We start from the raw sequence: 13,454 nt of genomic DNA on the forward strand, positions 1-13,454 counted from the left end.
CAACCTCAGCATAATAGTTCTATACCATGTCCGAGCCATTTCAAAAGACTGATGGCCCTTTCAATTGCTATTGCTGCACCTTAGAATTATTCTGCCAAATCTATATCTAGAGCTCTAAGAGGAACAAGCCATCTGTTCAATTCCATTGCGAGGGTGCACTGGATGGTACCCAAAAAAGGAGAGTCAATACGTCATCTTATTGAGGCGCGGATGGCATGGTAAACATGTCGATATTTCTTTTCTTTCTCGTTATTCTTTTGCTTCATTCCTATATCCTGAGTTCTTTTGTCAAGCTCCATAGCCAATATCTAGGCGAACAGAATCTTTCCTGGAGAAAACTGCTTTCACGGACAAATTCAAAGCATTGCAATCGGAGCCATGGCAACCACACTACAACACACCAACACAATGGAGATTTCGACACGATCCGACAAGTCAACACCAATCTCTCTCCTCCAAACGATCATAAAGCCTTTTCGACCACACCTGATCAAATCAAAGAAGGAGTTTCCACCCGGCTCACCATACCTCGACGTCCACAAGACCGCAAAGAAACGCTGCAATGTTACCGAACGACAAGTACAAGGAATATGGCTGTACGACATGAGACCCAAACTTCCTGCATCGTCAACGAAAGAAGGAGTTTCAGAAAAGAGAAGGAACATCATCTACTTTGCTGGAGGAGGTTGGCAGATGCCGCCGAGTCCCGAGCATTGGAAACTCTGCGCTGAGCTGTGTCATCGGGTTCCGAATACAGTGGTCACGATTGTATCGTATCCGCTGGCTCCAAATTCGCCGGCGAAAGATTCGTTGCCCATGCTGGAAACACTATATCCATACTTGTTTCCAGTCACCGAGGCGGAGAAGGCAAACACAGAGACAATCTTCGCAGGCGATTCTGCAGGAGGAAATGTAGCTTTGGGTTTGGTCATCAAGGTGTTATCGTCGACTCCTTCAGCACCGGTGCCTCGAAAGTTAGTCTTGGTTTCTCCGGCTGTGGACCTCAGAAAACAACCTGTGGCTTCGTCGCCGTTTGAGAGGGATTTGAAAGCAGCAGATAAAGTCGACCCGCTTTTGGGTATTCCATTCACGAATGGCACGGCTGAGAATTGGAGTCGCGGAGCTGATGCTGAAGCACCTTGGATCTCACCGGTATTGGCCGACGTGAGTATGCTTAGGGAGAGAGGAGTGGCCATTTATGGTATCACTGCTGGCGCTGATGTGCTGGCACCTCCGGCGAGACATTTTGCGGAGCTTTGCAAGGAGCAGGGTGTTCAAGGTAGATGGTTGCATTGGGAGGGATTGATGCATTGTTTTGTGTTGGCTTGGTGCTATGGTATCAAAGAGGGCAAGGAGGGGCTAGAGTGGATGGTTGGTGTAATAGAAGAGTAGATTGATAAGATCTTGTTGTGAAGAATACAAGGTATTAATCTATATTGGTCTCAATCGTTCTTTCCTCAGGTATTCACGGCTCGACAATACCGTCAAATGAACCAGGCCAGTAGGTATCTCTAGACGCCCTTTCCTGATAACCGACCTGATCTTCTTCTTGATCCTTCTTCAGCAGGAGCATCCTCGACCTTGGACTTGGCTGCCTTCTTCGTATCGGCTTGACTCTTCTTGGTCTGTCTCTTCTTGCCCGGTTTGGTGTCCTCCGCCTCTTCTTCCTTGACGGCACTGCCACCATCTTCTTCATCGGACTCTGCCCTTCGCTTTGTTGTTCGAGTGCGTTTAGGCTTGGAGTCTTCCTTCGCAACCTCGTCTTTGGTGGTGGTCTCTGTTTTCTTTGACTTTGTCGTCTTTGGCTGTGCCTTGGTCTTCTTCGGTGTGGGCTCTTCCTGTGAGTCTGCTGCACCCTCTGATACCTCATCGGCAGACTCCACATCTTCAGCCACTTTGCCAGTCTTCTTCTGCACTCTCGGTACAATCGCCGAAGTCCTACCTCCAACCTTCAGATGCACAATTTTATCTCCGTTAGGCAAGACATTCTTGTCCTTCTTGCCCTTATCCCAGCGATATCTCATCAACCAAGTCTCGGGGAATCGACTGCTGTCCGACAACACCTCGACTGCAGTACCACATACCTCCATCATCGCCTTGTGCAATGCTGAGATTTGAGCAGAGGAGAAGGTATAGCTGTATTGCTCAGGGTGAATTCTCGCCTGATACAGAATCTCATCAGCAACCCAGTTTCCTATACCCGAGATGTTGGCTTGATCGAGCATCAATGCTTTGACGGGCACTTTTTTGCTCTTCAGCTTTTCTTCCAGCCAAGCTTCCGTTAAGATGTCCTTGTCGATGACCGGATCGGGTCCATTTTCCTTTAGTGGTGTGGTGTTGCGCAGATCCTTTGCCTCTGCCTCGACAACTCTGATACGAGCCAGCCTTCTGGCATCCACAAAGGCAACTTCTTGATTGCTATCATTATCCAGCTGCAAGATAAACTTCCAGAATCTCGGCGGCCACTCCTGAGGTTCATTCTTATCGTTCTTGCTGCCATAATAATGCGTCGTAGTATCGTTTCTGAACCTCACCCAACCAGTCATTCCCAAATGCATGACTGGGTGTTGCTTTCCTTCCATCTCGAGCCAGAAATACTTGCCCTGTTGTTTTGCATCTAGGATTTTTTTGCCGGTGAATGCTTTTTGGAAGGCGGTTGCCGAAGTCCCGACTTTGCCGTATACAATGTTGTCTTCCTGGACTTGGATGGTGGAGATTACTTTGTTCGCGCAGTGTTTGCGTAGGAAGTGCACTACGCGTGCTACTTCTCCGATCTTGTGGGAAACGCGTTAGTCGTAAGATTGCGTACTTTTGCATGGGAATATCTGTACCTCTGGCATGATGGATGGTCGGACGAGGAACAGATAGAGTGAAAGGTCGGGGTCAGAGAAACTGTGTTGAATGGGTTGTGAAGATGTTTGAAATGGTGATGCCCGTGGCTGATGAATGACGTCGTCATTTTGATGGATAAAGGTGCCACCCTGTTCCCACGAAGAAAATACATACTCCTTCTTCCGAAAATGACCAAAGTCACAGGCATTTGTTTGTTGAACTACAGAGTATCTTTAGAGGTAGGGTTCGAGGTCATCTGATAGACTCTTGCTCATCTCGAATACAAAACTCTCCAGTTGAATCAACTACTTTTTACAGCTCGTCCTTGTTAACATCCTGCTTCGTCCTCGCCAATTCCATCAAACCCCTTCTAACCATCGAAGTAACGATCTCATAGACAACCTGAGCAGCCGCAAGTGCCGTGGTCTCAGCCTGAGAGTCGTATGCAGGAGACACTTCCACAACATCAGCGCCCACAACGTTGAGTCCCTCAATACCTCTGAGAATACGGATCAACTCTCTTGTAGTCCAACCGCCGGGCTCAGGAGTACCAGTACCAGGCGCGAGACCAGGATCAATGACATCGATATCGATAGAGAGATAGACAGGGTAGTCTGCAGGAACGGTAGACAGAATCTTTGAAATGACTCCTTTGGTGCCGATATCGTCAATGTCGTCTGCAGAGATGCGGACGAATCCTTGTTCGCTGTCGTTTGTGTAGTCGTCTTCATCTGACAGTCTGGTGCGAAGACCTGCGTGGATGGAAGAGCCGTTTGCAATCAAACCCTCGGTTGCAGCCATCCAGAACATGTTGCCGTGAGTGAAGAAGGACTGAGTCGATGGGTCATCGAGGTCAAGCCAGTAAGAAGGGTACTTGGACGGATGCCAGGTATCCAGATGAGCGTCGAAATGCACTACCGCAACAGGCTTGCCGTACTTCTTGTTCAAAGCTCTCAAGGCTGGAAGAGCGATGCTGTGGTCACCACCCAGAGTGACAATCTTTGCAGTCTGCAGATAAGACGCTGCCGAATCCACGTTCTCTGGGATCGCCTGTCTGGTCGCAAGCTCATTGTATCCCTCACTCATCTGGCGCAAAGCCAATCCATTGTCAAAAGGTGTGATGGGGATATCACCACAATCAACCACATTAGCCCAGGAAGTGTAGGGATTCAGACTAGCACGCGGATTGTATCCACGCAGAGCAGTCTGTCTCGCTGATGCCGCGCGAATGGCACGAGGGCCGAAACGAGCGCCTGGCCGATAAGAAACAGCGGTATCGAATGGTGCTCCGATGATGCCGATATCAAATGGCGTTTGCGGGTTTGTCAAGCACTTGTGATGGGGCAGATGCGCAAAGGTGCTGATGCCACCAAAACCGAAATCAGTGCCCCATTTGTCTTGGAGCTCCTTTAGTTCAGCAGGAGTGAAGTCTCGATGGCCGTGGTGATGATGGTCGCCGTGGGCAGAGACCAACGGGGTCGTTGCTACGAGGAGCAACGAGGCTGCTGCTATGGTACGCATGATATGGTCAGTGTTGGAGAGATGGGGTAGAGCGAGACAAAACTGGTGGAGGTCACTGGAGCTACTTATAATTGATATCGTCGTGAATGCAGGGTGGACTTGCTTCTTTAGGTGTCTCTTCAACCTGCCTAATCGGGGACAGAAGTGTGGAGCCAGCGGTGGATATGCATAAATTTTATGCATGTATGATGGTTTCATGCACTTTACATCTTGCCTTGCTGCTTTCTCTTTGAGTACACCATGTTCTTTGTCTAATCTTCCAGATGAAACAATTCATGAGGATCATCAGCCATGAATTCTGAGATTTATCTCTTCTGCTCTCTACAATCATGTCTCATCAGTGTTTCGTCGTCAAGTTCACAATCCAGCAACTTTCTTAAACCACCCCTGAGTACGTTCCTTGACTCCACCTCTTGCTTCGCCTCCAACCACCCTGCCATCCCATGTTCTCTGCGGCTCAAAACCTTCGTAGCCAAGGCTGTTATAGGCTTTGTTGCCTCCTCCATCCTTTCTGTTCCCGTTCTCACGATCACGGAAGGCAAGTTCTTCCTCACGTCGACGCAGTTCCTTACGCTTGCGTCTCTTGCGGTCTTCCTCTGTTTCAACACCACGAGATTCGCGTTCACGACGATGACGACGTCGAAGTTCGCGAGCTGTACTTTCGTCATCGGGTATCTGGTCATTCTCGGCGGCTGGGTCGGTGGGAGGGAGATCTAGTATGGTAGGTTGGAGAGGTGGGGGTGATGGAGGCGAGGATGTCACGTTGTTCACCCAGGAGGATGTCTTATCTTTAGGTGGACTGCGAGGGTCTCGACCATTGGCATCACGATGGAGTGCCCGTGCGTCAAAGTAGGACTGTGCAGGAGCCGTAGAAGAACGATGGAGACGTGGCTTGTTGTCTGTGTCGATAGCGCTAGAGCGGCGTGAGGCATGACGTTCTGCTCGTTGTTGACGTCCCAACTGTTCTTCCTCGTCTTGTCTGGCGCGCTCGCTCTCCTCTCGTTCTCTGCGTTTTGTGGCCTTTTCTCGTGTACGGAGGTCTTCTTCTGCCGCTTCAACTGCAGCACGTTTGGCCCGACGCTCTGCACGCCTGCGTTCACGCTCTTCAGATTCCGTGTTGTCCGCTGCTGGTGTTGGCAAATTGTCGTCCAACGGCGTAGATGGAATGTCTTCGGGCCGGTGAACGCGTCTCTGTTCGCGGCGGAGATTGCGTTTGGGCTCTTCATCTCCGTCGCGATGCGAAGAGTGTGGTGTGCGATGTTTGTGGTGACGTGCCGAACCATCTTCACTGTCATAAGCACGACTGCTACGATGTCGGTGCGCAAATTCTTCCACAGGTTTTGGTTTGAATGATTCAATGATGTTACTGAAGAGGCCGCCTGCTGGCTTTCTGGCGCTAGTGGTAGCTGAACGCCTGAGCATCGGCCGGGAGGGTGTCACAAAAGGAGTGTCTTCAGGTGCAGTCATTGGAGCTGCTCCGTCACCATCAGCAGGTCCTAAGCCGCCAGACATCATGGCTGAATCCCGTTTGTCGTGCTTGTGATCGCTCCGGCTCGATCTCTTCGTGCGATGGCTGCTAGATCTATCCATAGATGCGGAATGAGTGGCATCGTCGGGTGTGTTGTCGGGATCAATTGCATAGGGATCCGGCACGGTGCGTGACTTGCGCTTCTCTCGCGTGGATTGACTGCGGCTGAGCGATGGTCGTGGTCCAAGTCCCATCAACTTTGCTGCCTTGCTCGCGATGTCGCCAGGCGGCGAAGAGACGTCGAGGGAGCGACGCGATTCTCGAACCTGAGCAGGACGCTGTGCAGAGCTTGATTGTCGCATCGACCGCGACCTGGTAGGCGTAGGACCGAAGAAATTGAGACCCATGCCTTTGGCCGGAGTGGAGGGGTTTCTGCTTTCTCTTCTTGACTTTTTGTCGTCGCTAGAAGTCTTGTCGGCTTTTTCCATCAAGTCGCGTTCGTTAGGCTTGCGTGCTGATTTTGATCGTGTGAGGCCGAGGGCGGCAGATCGTTTGACGGTCGGAGTTGTCGTGTCTTTGCTGGGCCTGCGTTCCTTCTTCTCCTCTGCCTTGGGTGCTGCTCCCCACAGACCCCAGTGTGAGCTTCCCGTTGGGTCGCGAACAACCTTTGGTCGTTCCTTCTTCACAGCCTTGTCAGCAGCAGGTGTACTTGGCACGGAGAGATCAACTATTGCTGGGCGTGAAGATTTCGTGGGCTTCTTGACCTCCTTCTTGACAGAAGACTTTTTGTCTTTGACGAGCTTCTTGTCGGAAGAAGACTTGGGCAGCACTTCCATGGGTGGTAACACCATATCAATCGATGGTGGTTCGACAGATACAGCGGCCGAAGTATTAGCGACGATGACTGGTGGTACAGCAGGTACATCTGCCAACGCATCAAGTTCGACGTCATCTTCAGGAAAGCCACCTGGAATAGGGCTCAGCGAGGGAGGTATTTCGACAGTTGGAGGAGGAATTGCAATAGTAGCTGGCGGCGGTGGCGACGATTCTTTCTCCTTGCCTTTCTTCTTTTTCTTATCCTTCGATGACTTCTTGGCTGGCGCCTCCTCGACCATGATCGGTTCAGGCACGACAATCACCTCTGGCTCGGGTTCAGGTGCAGGAGGGGGCGGTGGTGGCACAACAACCACTGAATCCTTGGTAGCTTCGCCTTGTAATCGCTTGATTCTGTCCTTGACAGATTCCTTGGCTCCAGTATCGACTTTGCCCTTGAGAGCAATGGGCTCCTCCACAGTCTTGCTAATGGTGGTTGGCTTCAAGAACGTACCCCAATAGCCTGTGCTGACCGGTTCCTCGACTATGGGTTGAGAATCGAGGAGTAAGTCAATAGGCTCGTCGGCGAGAGCTGCTGCGAATGCTGCTTCTTCGTCCGCTTTGCGCTGCTCTTCTGCTTCTCGTTCTTTTTCCTCCTTCTCTCTCTTTTCTCTCTCCTTCTCCTTGTCTTTGGACGAAGACTTGGACTTGCTTGAGCTACCCCATAGACTGCTGCCCCACCCAGAGGAAGTCTTGACTTCTTTCTTCTTGACCTCTTTGACAAGCTCTTCAGCAGGTGGGGACTCGATCACGACAACAGACTCGGGCTCAGGTTCGGCCTCTTGGGGGTCAACGAGTTGCTCGGGTTCTGGAGGCGGAGGCGGTACCTCAGTGATTGGTTTTACCTCCTCGACGCCCGAGCTCTTCTTTTTCTTATCCTTCTTGCTTTTCTTGGTCGAGATCGAGGCCCAAGGATCATCGGCGGGTGCTTGTTCAACAGGGAGTTCAAGTTCTGGCGGTGGAGGGGGGATCTCGATAGACTCAACAACTTCCACAGGTGGTGGCTCGATAGCAGGTAAAAGAGGCGGAGGAACATCATCGCCTTTCTTACCCTTCTTCTTCTCTTTCTTGCCCACGCTCCACCCGGCCCAAGCGTCTTCAGCAGGTACGGGGTCGGGTTGTTGGACAGGAACATCGTATACAGGCTCCACGATCTCGATAGGCGTGACTTTGCTTCCCTTCTTCTTCGACTTCTTACCGGTCGCCCAGCCTGCCCAATCGTCCTCCTCTACCTTAGGCTCGTCGATGGATTCAGGAATCATGATGACTGGGTCTTCTTGCGGCACAGGCTCGGGTTCGGGTTCAGGAGACTTGGCCTTCTTCTTGTCTTTCTTCGTTGATGAGCCCCAACCAAAAGACCACGAACTGCTGTTCTCTTCGACAACGGCCTTGGAAGCAGCGGGCGGAGGTGGAGGTACTTCTGGCGGAACCTCCTCGGTGTCTTTCTTGCCCTTCTTCTTGCCCGCAGTACCCCAGCCAAACCAGTCGTCTTGTGGGGGCTCCGGAATGGCAAGGGCAGTGGACTCGTTGAGCGTGGGAGGGGTGTCTTCGACAGGAGGCGGGTCTGGTGCAGCAGGAGGATCAGGTTCCGACCAATCGAAAGCGCTCTTTTTAGCTGCTGCCTTCTTCGCTTTTTTCTTGTCCTTTGCGCTCATCCCCCAAGAAAAGTCGTCTGCGGGTTCTGGCTCAGCAGCTGGCGGAGCAGGTTCCTCAGCGACTGCTAAGACTGCTGGTGGCTCGGGTTCAGGCTCTGGAGCAGAAGTAGGTTCAGGTTCTGGCTCAGCAATGAATTCAAACGCATTTCCACCCTTCTTGGCAGCAGCCTTTTTTGCCTTCTTCTTATCTTTTGCACTCATACCCCAAGAGAAATCTTCCACTGGAGCCGGTTCGGGTTCAACAGGAGGAGCTTCGGGCTCAGGCGGTGAGTCTTCGACGACAGCGACAGGTTCAGGTTCGGGATCTGCGAAGGCGGCAGCTTTGGCGGCTTTCTTCGCCTTCTTCTTGTCTTTGGCACTCATACCCCAGGTGAAATCATCAACAGGCTCTTCCGGACTTTGAACATCGACTACAACTTCAGGTTCGGGTTCTGACTCGGGGGGTTCCTCGATAGCTCCTCCCTTCTTTTTCTTCTTCCCCGTACCGAAGGCTGCCCAAGGATTGTTGTCCTCTTTTGGATCTTCCTCGGCAGGTGCAGGTGCAGACTCTCCAGGCATATCACCTCCATCGGCATCTCCGAAGCCAAAGTCGAAGGCGTTCTTCGTCTTCTTCTTGTCCTTCTTGCCGAAAGTAGCCCAACCGTCATCCTCGGCCGGCTTGGTGCCCCAAGCTCCATTGCTGCCGAAACTGAAGCTGTTGCTGCCGCCGAAATCCACGTCGACTTTTGGTGGTCCATCGTCGGGAGGCGGATCATCGGGTGGAGGATCGGGGTCGGCATTCTTGCCCTTCTTTTTCTTCTTCTTGCTGGACGCGGTTGTGAAGCCTGCCCAGTCGTCTTCTTCCGCGGGAGCTTCTTCGACAAGAGGAACATCCTCTGTCTTCTCTTCCTCGTCCTTGTTGTCCTCATTGTCTAGGGCATCCCAGCTGAAAGCACTCTTCTTCTTGTCCTTCTTGCCCTTCTTTTTCCCGTCGTCCCAGTCGTCATCATCATTGCCTCCTCCTTCTCCACCATCACCTCCAGCACCATCTGCTCCTCCACTACCGCCAGCATCGCCCGGCTGATCACCATTGCTGTCGCCCTCGGGCTTCTTTTCCTCTTCGTTGTCGCTGTCCCATTTGTTCTTTGCCGCAGCAGCGCCCTTTTTCTTCTTCTTGTGCTCGCGCAAGTTCTCACGGTATCCAAAGTCAACTTTCGGTCGCGATGGGCGAAGTGGCTCCTCGAGTTTTTGAGGAGTACCAGTAGAAGTAGTCGGTGGAGGCGCATAAGACGGTGGCTCGATATTCAGGGTCGCGAGGGCATCGCTTGTCGTATAATCAGGTGGGCAATCGTATAGGCAGTCGCTGTAACTCGGGGGAACTTCTTGGAGATCGAGAGATAGTAGAGTGGGTATTTTCAGCGGATTCGTAAACGTTTCATCGTGATGTGCGTTATATGCATGGCCAACGCATCTCTGCAGCAGTCGTTGGGTCGACTCGCTGGTTGGTGGAAGCTTCAAGTCGAGGAACTGCGGAAGACGCGCCGACAACGCGGGCGCGACAGGAACCGCCATTTGGTCCCGATCTACTGCATCAAATCAAAAGATGCAGAAGATGGCGAGAGCAGTCGTTGTATATGTGGGCCAGTTTCGGATTTCTTGAGTGTATTCTGAAAACAAAAACTGAGCGTGTTGAGTCAATACCGCGCCATCAAGCAGGGAAATAATTGCGGCGGCTGGGATGCAATCAAAAAGACATCAACTCAAGGCACGGAAGCCGATAATTCGTCGTGGAGCGAGCAGCAGTCACAAGACTATGGCAAGATGTGATGCGCCTGTTGTATCCCCCCCTCTTGTATACAGTAGTACACCAATCAATGCAAAGAGGCAGCAAGGGTTCTGTTCAAATTCCCCTTGCCGTCGTGCAGTGGGAGAAAAAAAGGAGAAAGACATCGACTTACCAGAGCGCCTCGAATGCCACACTTGTACCTACCTTTGATCAGTCACATCTAGCCGGTAATATTCGTCCGTATGGATAATGCGCCAAAGCTGTCGCTCGCCCCGCTGCATGAAGAGGGGCAAACCGCAATCAACTTGTCGTGGATCGTAGAGCCGACTGACCGCCAATTCGGCGAGCAAAAGAGGGTGTGGGGCTTCTCTCCAGTCTTGCCGGAACCACCCCCATGGCGTGTCACTCGTAGCGGCTGTTTTGACAAGTTGAGAGCTGCCGTTCCTTGCTGTTTCCCTTCTCCATGTGTCCGTGTTCCTGTGAGATAGGACGATGCAACATCTTTCTGAGCCTCAGAAACTCAAACGGCAAAAACGGACTCACTGCAGGGCGATGTGTAAAAACTACGCGCATGAGCGTGACCCTGCATGCAAATGCATGTCGGCATTGTCTGGAGCCTAGACGGTTACACATGGCGGTGTGAAAACTTGCAGAAAGAGCAGCATGCAATCACGCATATACCTTCGTATACCGGCTCCCAACATTGTTAGGGCGAGCCCTTGTGGAATCCGCGGCTTTCTACAGTGACACTAATGTCGAGAACACGTCAATATTACAGGGCTCAGAATGCATTGTTGGAGATATGTGATATGTTTCATTCATCGTCGTCATTGTCTGTTTCCTGGTTTATGTACCTCCCATGTCAGTTTGTCGTATGCTGTTGTTGTTCTCGTGGTCTTCATGATTGGGTTCTTCGATCGTCGAGCAAGTTTCAGGGTAGCTTAACCGTGAGTGACCTTGTGTACGGTGCCGTCATCGCCAACGTGGATGTTGAGACTATGCCTCTGTCAGTCTCGTTCTTGTTGTCTTGCATCTTCTCTTGGTGCTCTTACCGGTCGGGGTTGTGGTCCATGGTCATCATCGAGTCGCCCTTGACGACGCGGTGCTGCTGAGGCAGGTCCTTCTTTGCGAATGTCTGTACAGCCCTTGTCAGGAACGGTGTCCCAGATCGCGATAGGTAGAAGTGCCGACACATACCATGTTATCGCTGCTGTCGCCGAGCTTCTTGCCCATGAGCTGGTCCATCCACTTGGAGGTCTTGTCGTCGCCGCCGCTGGACTGCATTCCGGGGATTACGAGAGGCATGATTGAGTGTGTGATTGTTAGGTTGTGGTTTGATGTAGGTGTCTTGGATGTTCAGGTGAGATGAGTTCTGAGGACTTTATGAAGTTTGCGAATGAGGAGGGGCAGGAAGCCACAAAGGTGTTGCCTTGGATTCCTGCCACCAAAACGGCCGGGCCTATGACGTCGGGGTTGACAACACAGAACGGCTTGAGATAGGCTGGACAAAAGTTGATCAAATGACCTTTTTTACGTACAAGCTCGAAAACGCACTTCTTGTTCTATGGTAAACTCGAATGCTGTCTATTTTCACATGTAGAGAAAAAGGTGGGCTTGGAATATAGGTGGCAGGAATACAATTTCGATTCTGAGGCCGCCTCCGCTACTCGATGCATTGCCATCACTTCTTGAGCAAATACTCTTTGCTGACCAAAGTTTGGAGGACGCCGTAGACTCCAGATATCGGCCAAGTGGACCATACCTTCTCGGTAGCCCAAGATCTCCATCCTTGAGGGCTTTCACCACTACTTTGAACACAAGCCTTATCAAAAGCACTAGGCAGATGCTCGGCTTTGTACTTGCTCCTCAGTTCCCGATATGACTTTTCATCGTAAATTTCCCAGAACTCTGTTTCGGAATAGAATGCTTGAGCATACAACCATTTCCTGCCTCCGTGATTTCGCACAAGGCTCTCCAAATGGCGGTTTCGCTCGACTGCCTCTGCTGGATTATTCGCTCCATTCGGACCCCAGACACCGACGTTGATAAGCAGATCGGTTCCGATGGCCTGCGGATGGAAAGAAGACTGCTGTGTCCATGGCTTCATTGGGCATAACCAGAGAGGATAAAACCCAAATGTCTTGTCGACTGCAACGATAAAGTCTCTGACGTTTGCAGCTGGAATTGCTAGGTCTTGGATAATATACTGTTGCATGTGTCCACTGGCATGCAAAGCATGATACATCGTGCTTGTTTGCATAAAGTCGTCCAGAGCCCATCGGGTTATACGATTGAAGGGGACCATAAAATAGTTGAAGGCGTATTTGCCCATCCAGAAAGCACCGCGATCATAACGGAAGAGATAGTCGGCCAAAGGTACAGCCTCTGTGACCGGGCCGCCAGCTTTTTGTGTCGATCGGTCCGCATGCATGTAAAACCACGGATCTCGAGGACCTTGGAATCTTTGTATGCGTGTCGCACGAGATACATAAGATGTCAGACGGCCAGTGACAACTATACCTCGGTGCCGAGATACGAGAAACCCGTCGACGTAGTCGTTCTCAGAGTCTCCGCATGCGGTCTTGACCTTCTCCAGGGTCTCTTCCAGCGACTTGCATGGGGTGTACGTGGTTTCGACGTATCTCGCTGCGTCGACGAGCTGTATCTCCATCAGAGTTGTCACTCCCAGCGTGCCCAAGGAACTAGTTGCGCCATAGAAAAGATCCGCTTTCGATTCTGGAGAGGCCTTGACGACTTCTCCATCAGCCAGCACGATCTCGATCCAGTTTACAGTACAGTCGAAAGAGCCATGTTTGAAGCTCGAAGACTCTCCTCCTGTGCCACTGAAACCCCCACCAGCAGTGATGCCTTTAAATTCCATTACCACAGGAGGTACCAAGCCAAGAGGTAGTGTTACTTCGACCAGCTTGTCCATTGGAACATTGGGCTCCACCAATGCTGTTTTTGTTGACTTGTTCACAGAGAGGACACGATTTAGAGAACTGGTGTCGATCATCCTGCTTCGGTCGATCGAGTGGTTCCTGGTCGAGTTGGTAGAGCCGTGAAATATTCGGAATTGCACTTTCCGTGAGTACAAGTCTTTCAAACGAGCCGATATATGTTTCACAGTCTCAACATGATTGTCCATTTTGATTGAGCGCTGTGTTGGTGCGGGAGATGTAGAATCGATCGATGCTGCAGAGCTGGATTCTGTTCCTGTTCTCGAGGCCACAGAATCAAAGGTGATAGCAAGACGACCCGCAACCAACAACGTGAAGTTTCGCAGACCTTGAAGTGTTTGGAGTGTGAATGTCAATTGACAGGTTGGCTGCTCTTTCCG

The 13,454-nt window shown here is 51.4% G+C and overlaps 6 protein-coding genes across 6 annotated transcripts; 1 reads left to right on the forward strand and 5 right to left on the reverse strand.

Annotated features, from left to right (window-relative positions):
• Positions 1-378: 378 nt before the first annotated feature.
• Positions 379-1,392, forward strand: M436DRAFT_73956 (alpha/beta-hydrolase; the record flags this gene model as incomplete). Its single annotated transcript, XM_013571003.1, has 1 exon — positions 379-1,392. One exon carries the CDS (start codon positions 379-381, stop codon positions 1,390-1,392), a length of 1,014 nt encoding a protein of 337 aa, XP_013426457.1.
• Positions 1,393-1,511: 119 nt separating this feature from the next.
• Positions 1,512-2,840, reverse strand: M436DRAFT_83133 (uncharacterized protein; the record flags this gene model as incomplete). Its single annotated transcript, XM_013571004.1, has 2 exons — positions 1,512-2,774; positions 2,832-2,840. 2 exons carry the CDS (start codon positions 2,838-2,840, stop codon positions 1,512-1,514), a joined length of 1,272 nt encoding a protein of 423 aa, XP_013426458.1.
• Positions 2,841-3,144: 304 nt separating this feature from the next.
• M436DRAFT_49411 (Arginase/deacetylase) lies at positions 3,145-4,353 on the reverse strand (the record flags this gene model as incomplete). Its single annotated transcript, XM_013570732.1, has 1 exon — positions 3,145-4,353. One exon carries the CDS (start codon positions 4,351-4,353, stop codon positions 3,145-3,147), a length of 1,209 nt encoding a protein of 402 aa, XP_013426186.1.
• Positions 4,354-4,710: 357 nt separating this feature from the next.
• Positions 4,711-9,900, reverse strand: M436DRAFT_83135 (uncharacterized protein; the record flags this gene model as incomplete). Its single annotated transcript, XM_013571005.1, has 1 exon — positions 4,711-9,900. The coding sequence occupies one exon, from the start codon at positions 9,898-9,900 to the stop codon at positions 4,711-4,713; it is 5,190 nt and encodes a 1,729-aa protein (XP_013426459.1).
• A 1,155-nt stretch (positions 9,901-11,055) lies between these two features.
• Positions 11,056-11,419, reverse strand: M436DRAFT_49279 (uncharacterized protein; the record flags this gene model as incomplete). The annotated part of the gene is made up of 3 exons (XM_013570712.1): positions 11,056-11,110; positions 11,167-11,249; positions 11,312-11,419. The coding sequence occupies 3 exons, from the start codon at positions 11,417-11,419 to the stop codon at positions 11,056-11,058; spliced, it is 246 nt and encodes an 81-aa protein (XP_013426166.1).
• Positions 11,420-11,795: 376 nt separating this feature from the next.
• M436DRAFT_49191 (FAD-binding domain-containing protein) lies at positions 11,796-13,262 on the reverse strand (the record flags this gene model as incomplete). The annotated part of the gene is made up of 1 exon (XM_013570692.1): positions 11,796-13,262. The coding sequence occupies one exon, from the start codon at positions 13,260-13,262 to the stop codon at positions 11,796-11,798; it is 1,467 nt and encodes a 488-aa protein (XP_013426146.1).
• Between the last annotated feature and the right edge of the window lie 192 nt (positions 13,263-13,454).

The sequence above is a fragment of the Aureobasidium namibiae genome (assembly GCF_000721765.1).
Source record: "Aureobasidium namibiae CBS 147.97 unplaced genomic scaffold scaffold_11, whole genome shotgun sequence".
Taxonomy (NCBI): Eukaryota; Fungi; Ascomycota; class Dothideomycetes; order Dothideales; family Saccotheciaceae; genus Aureobasidium; species Aureobasidium namibiae.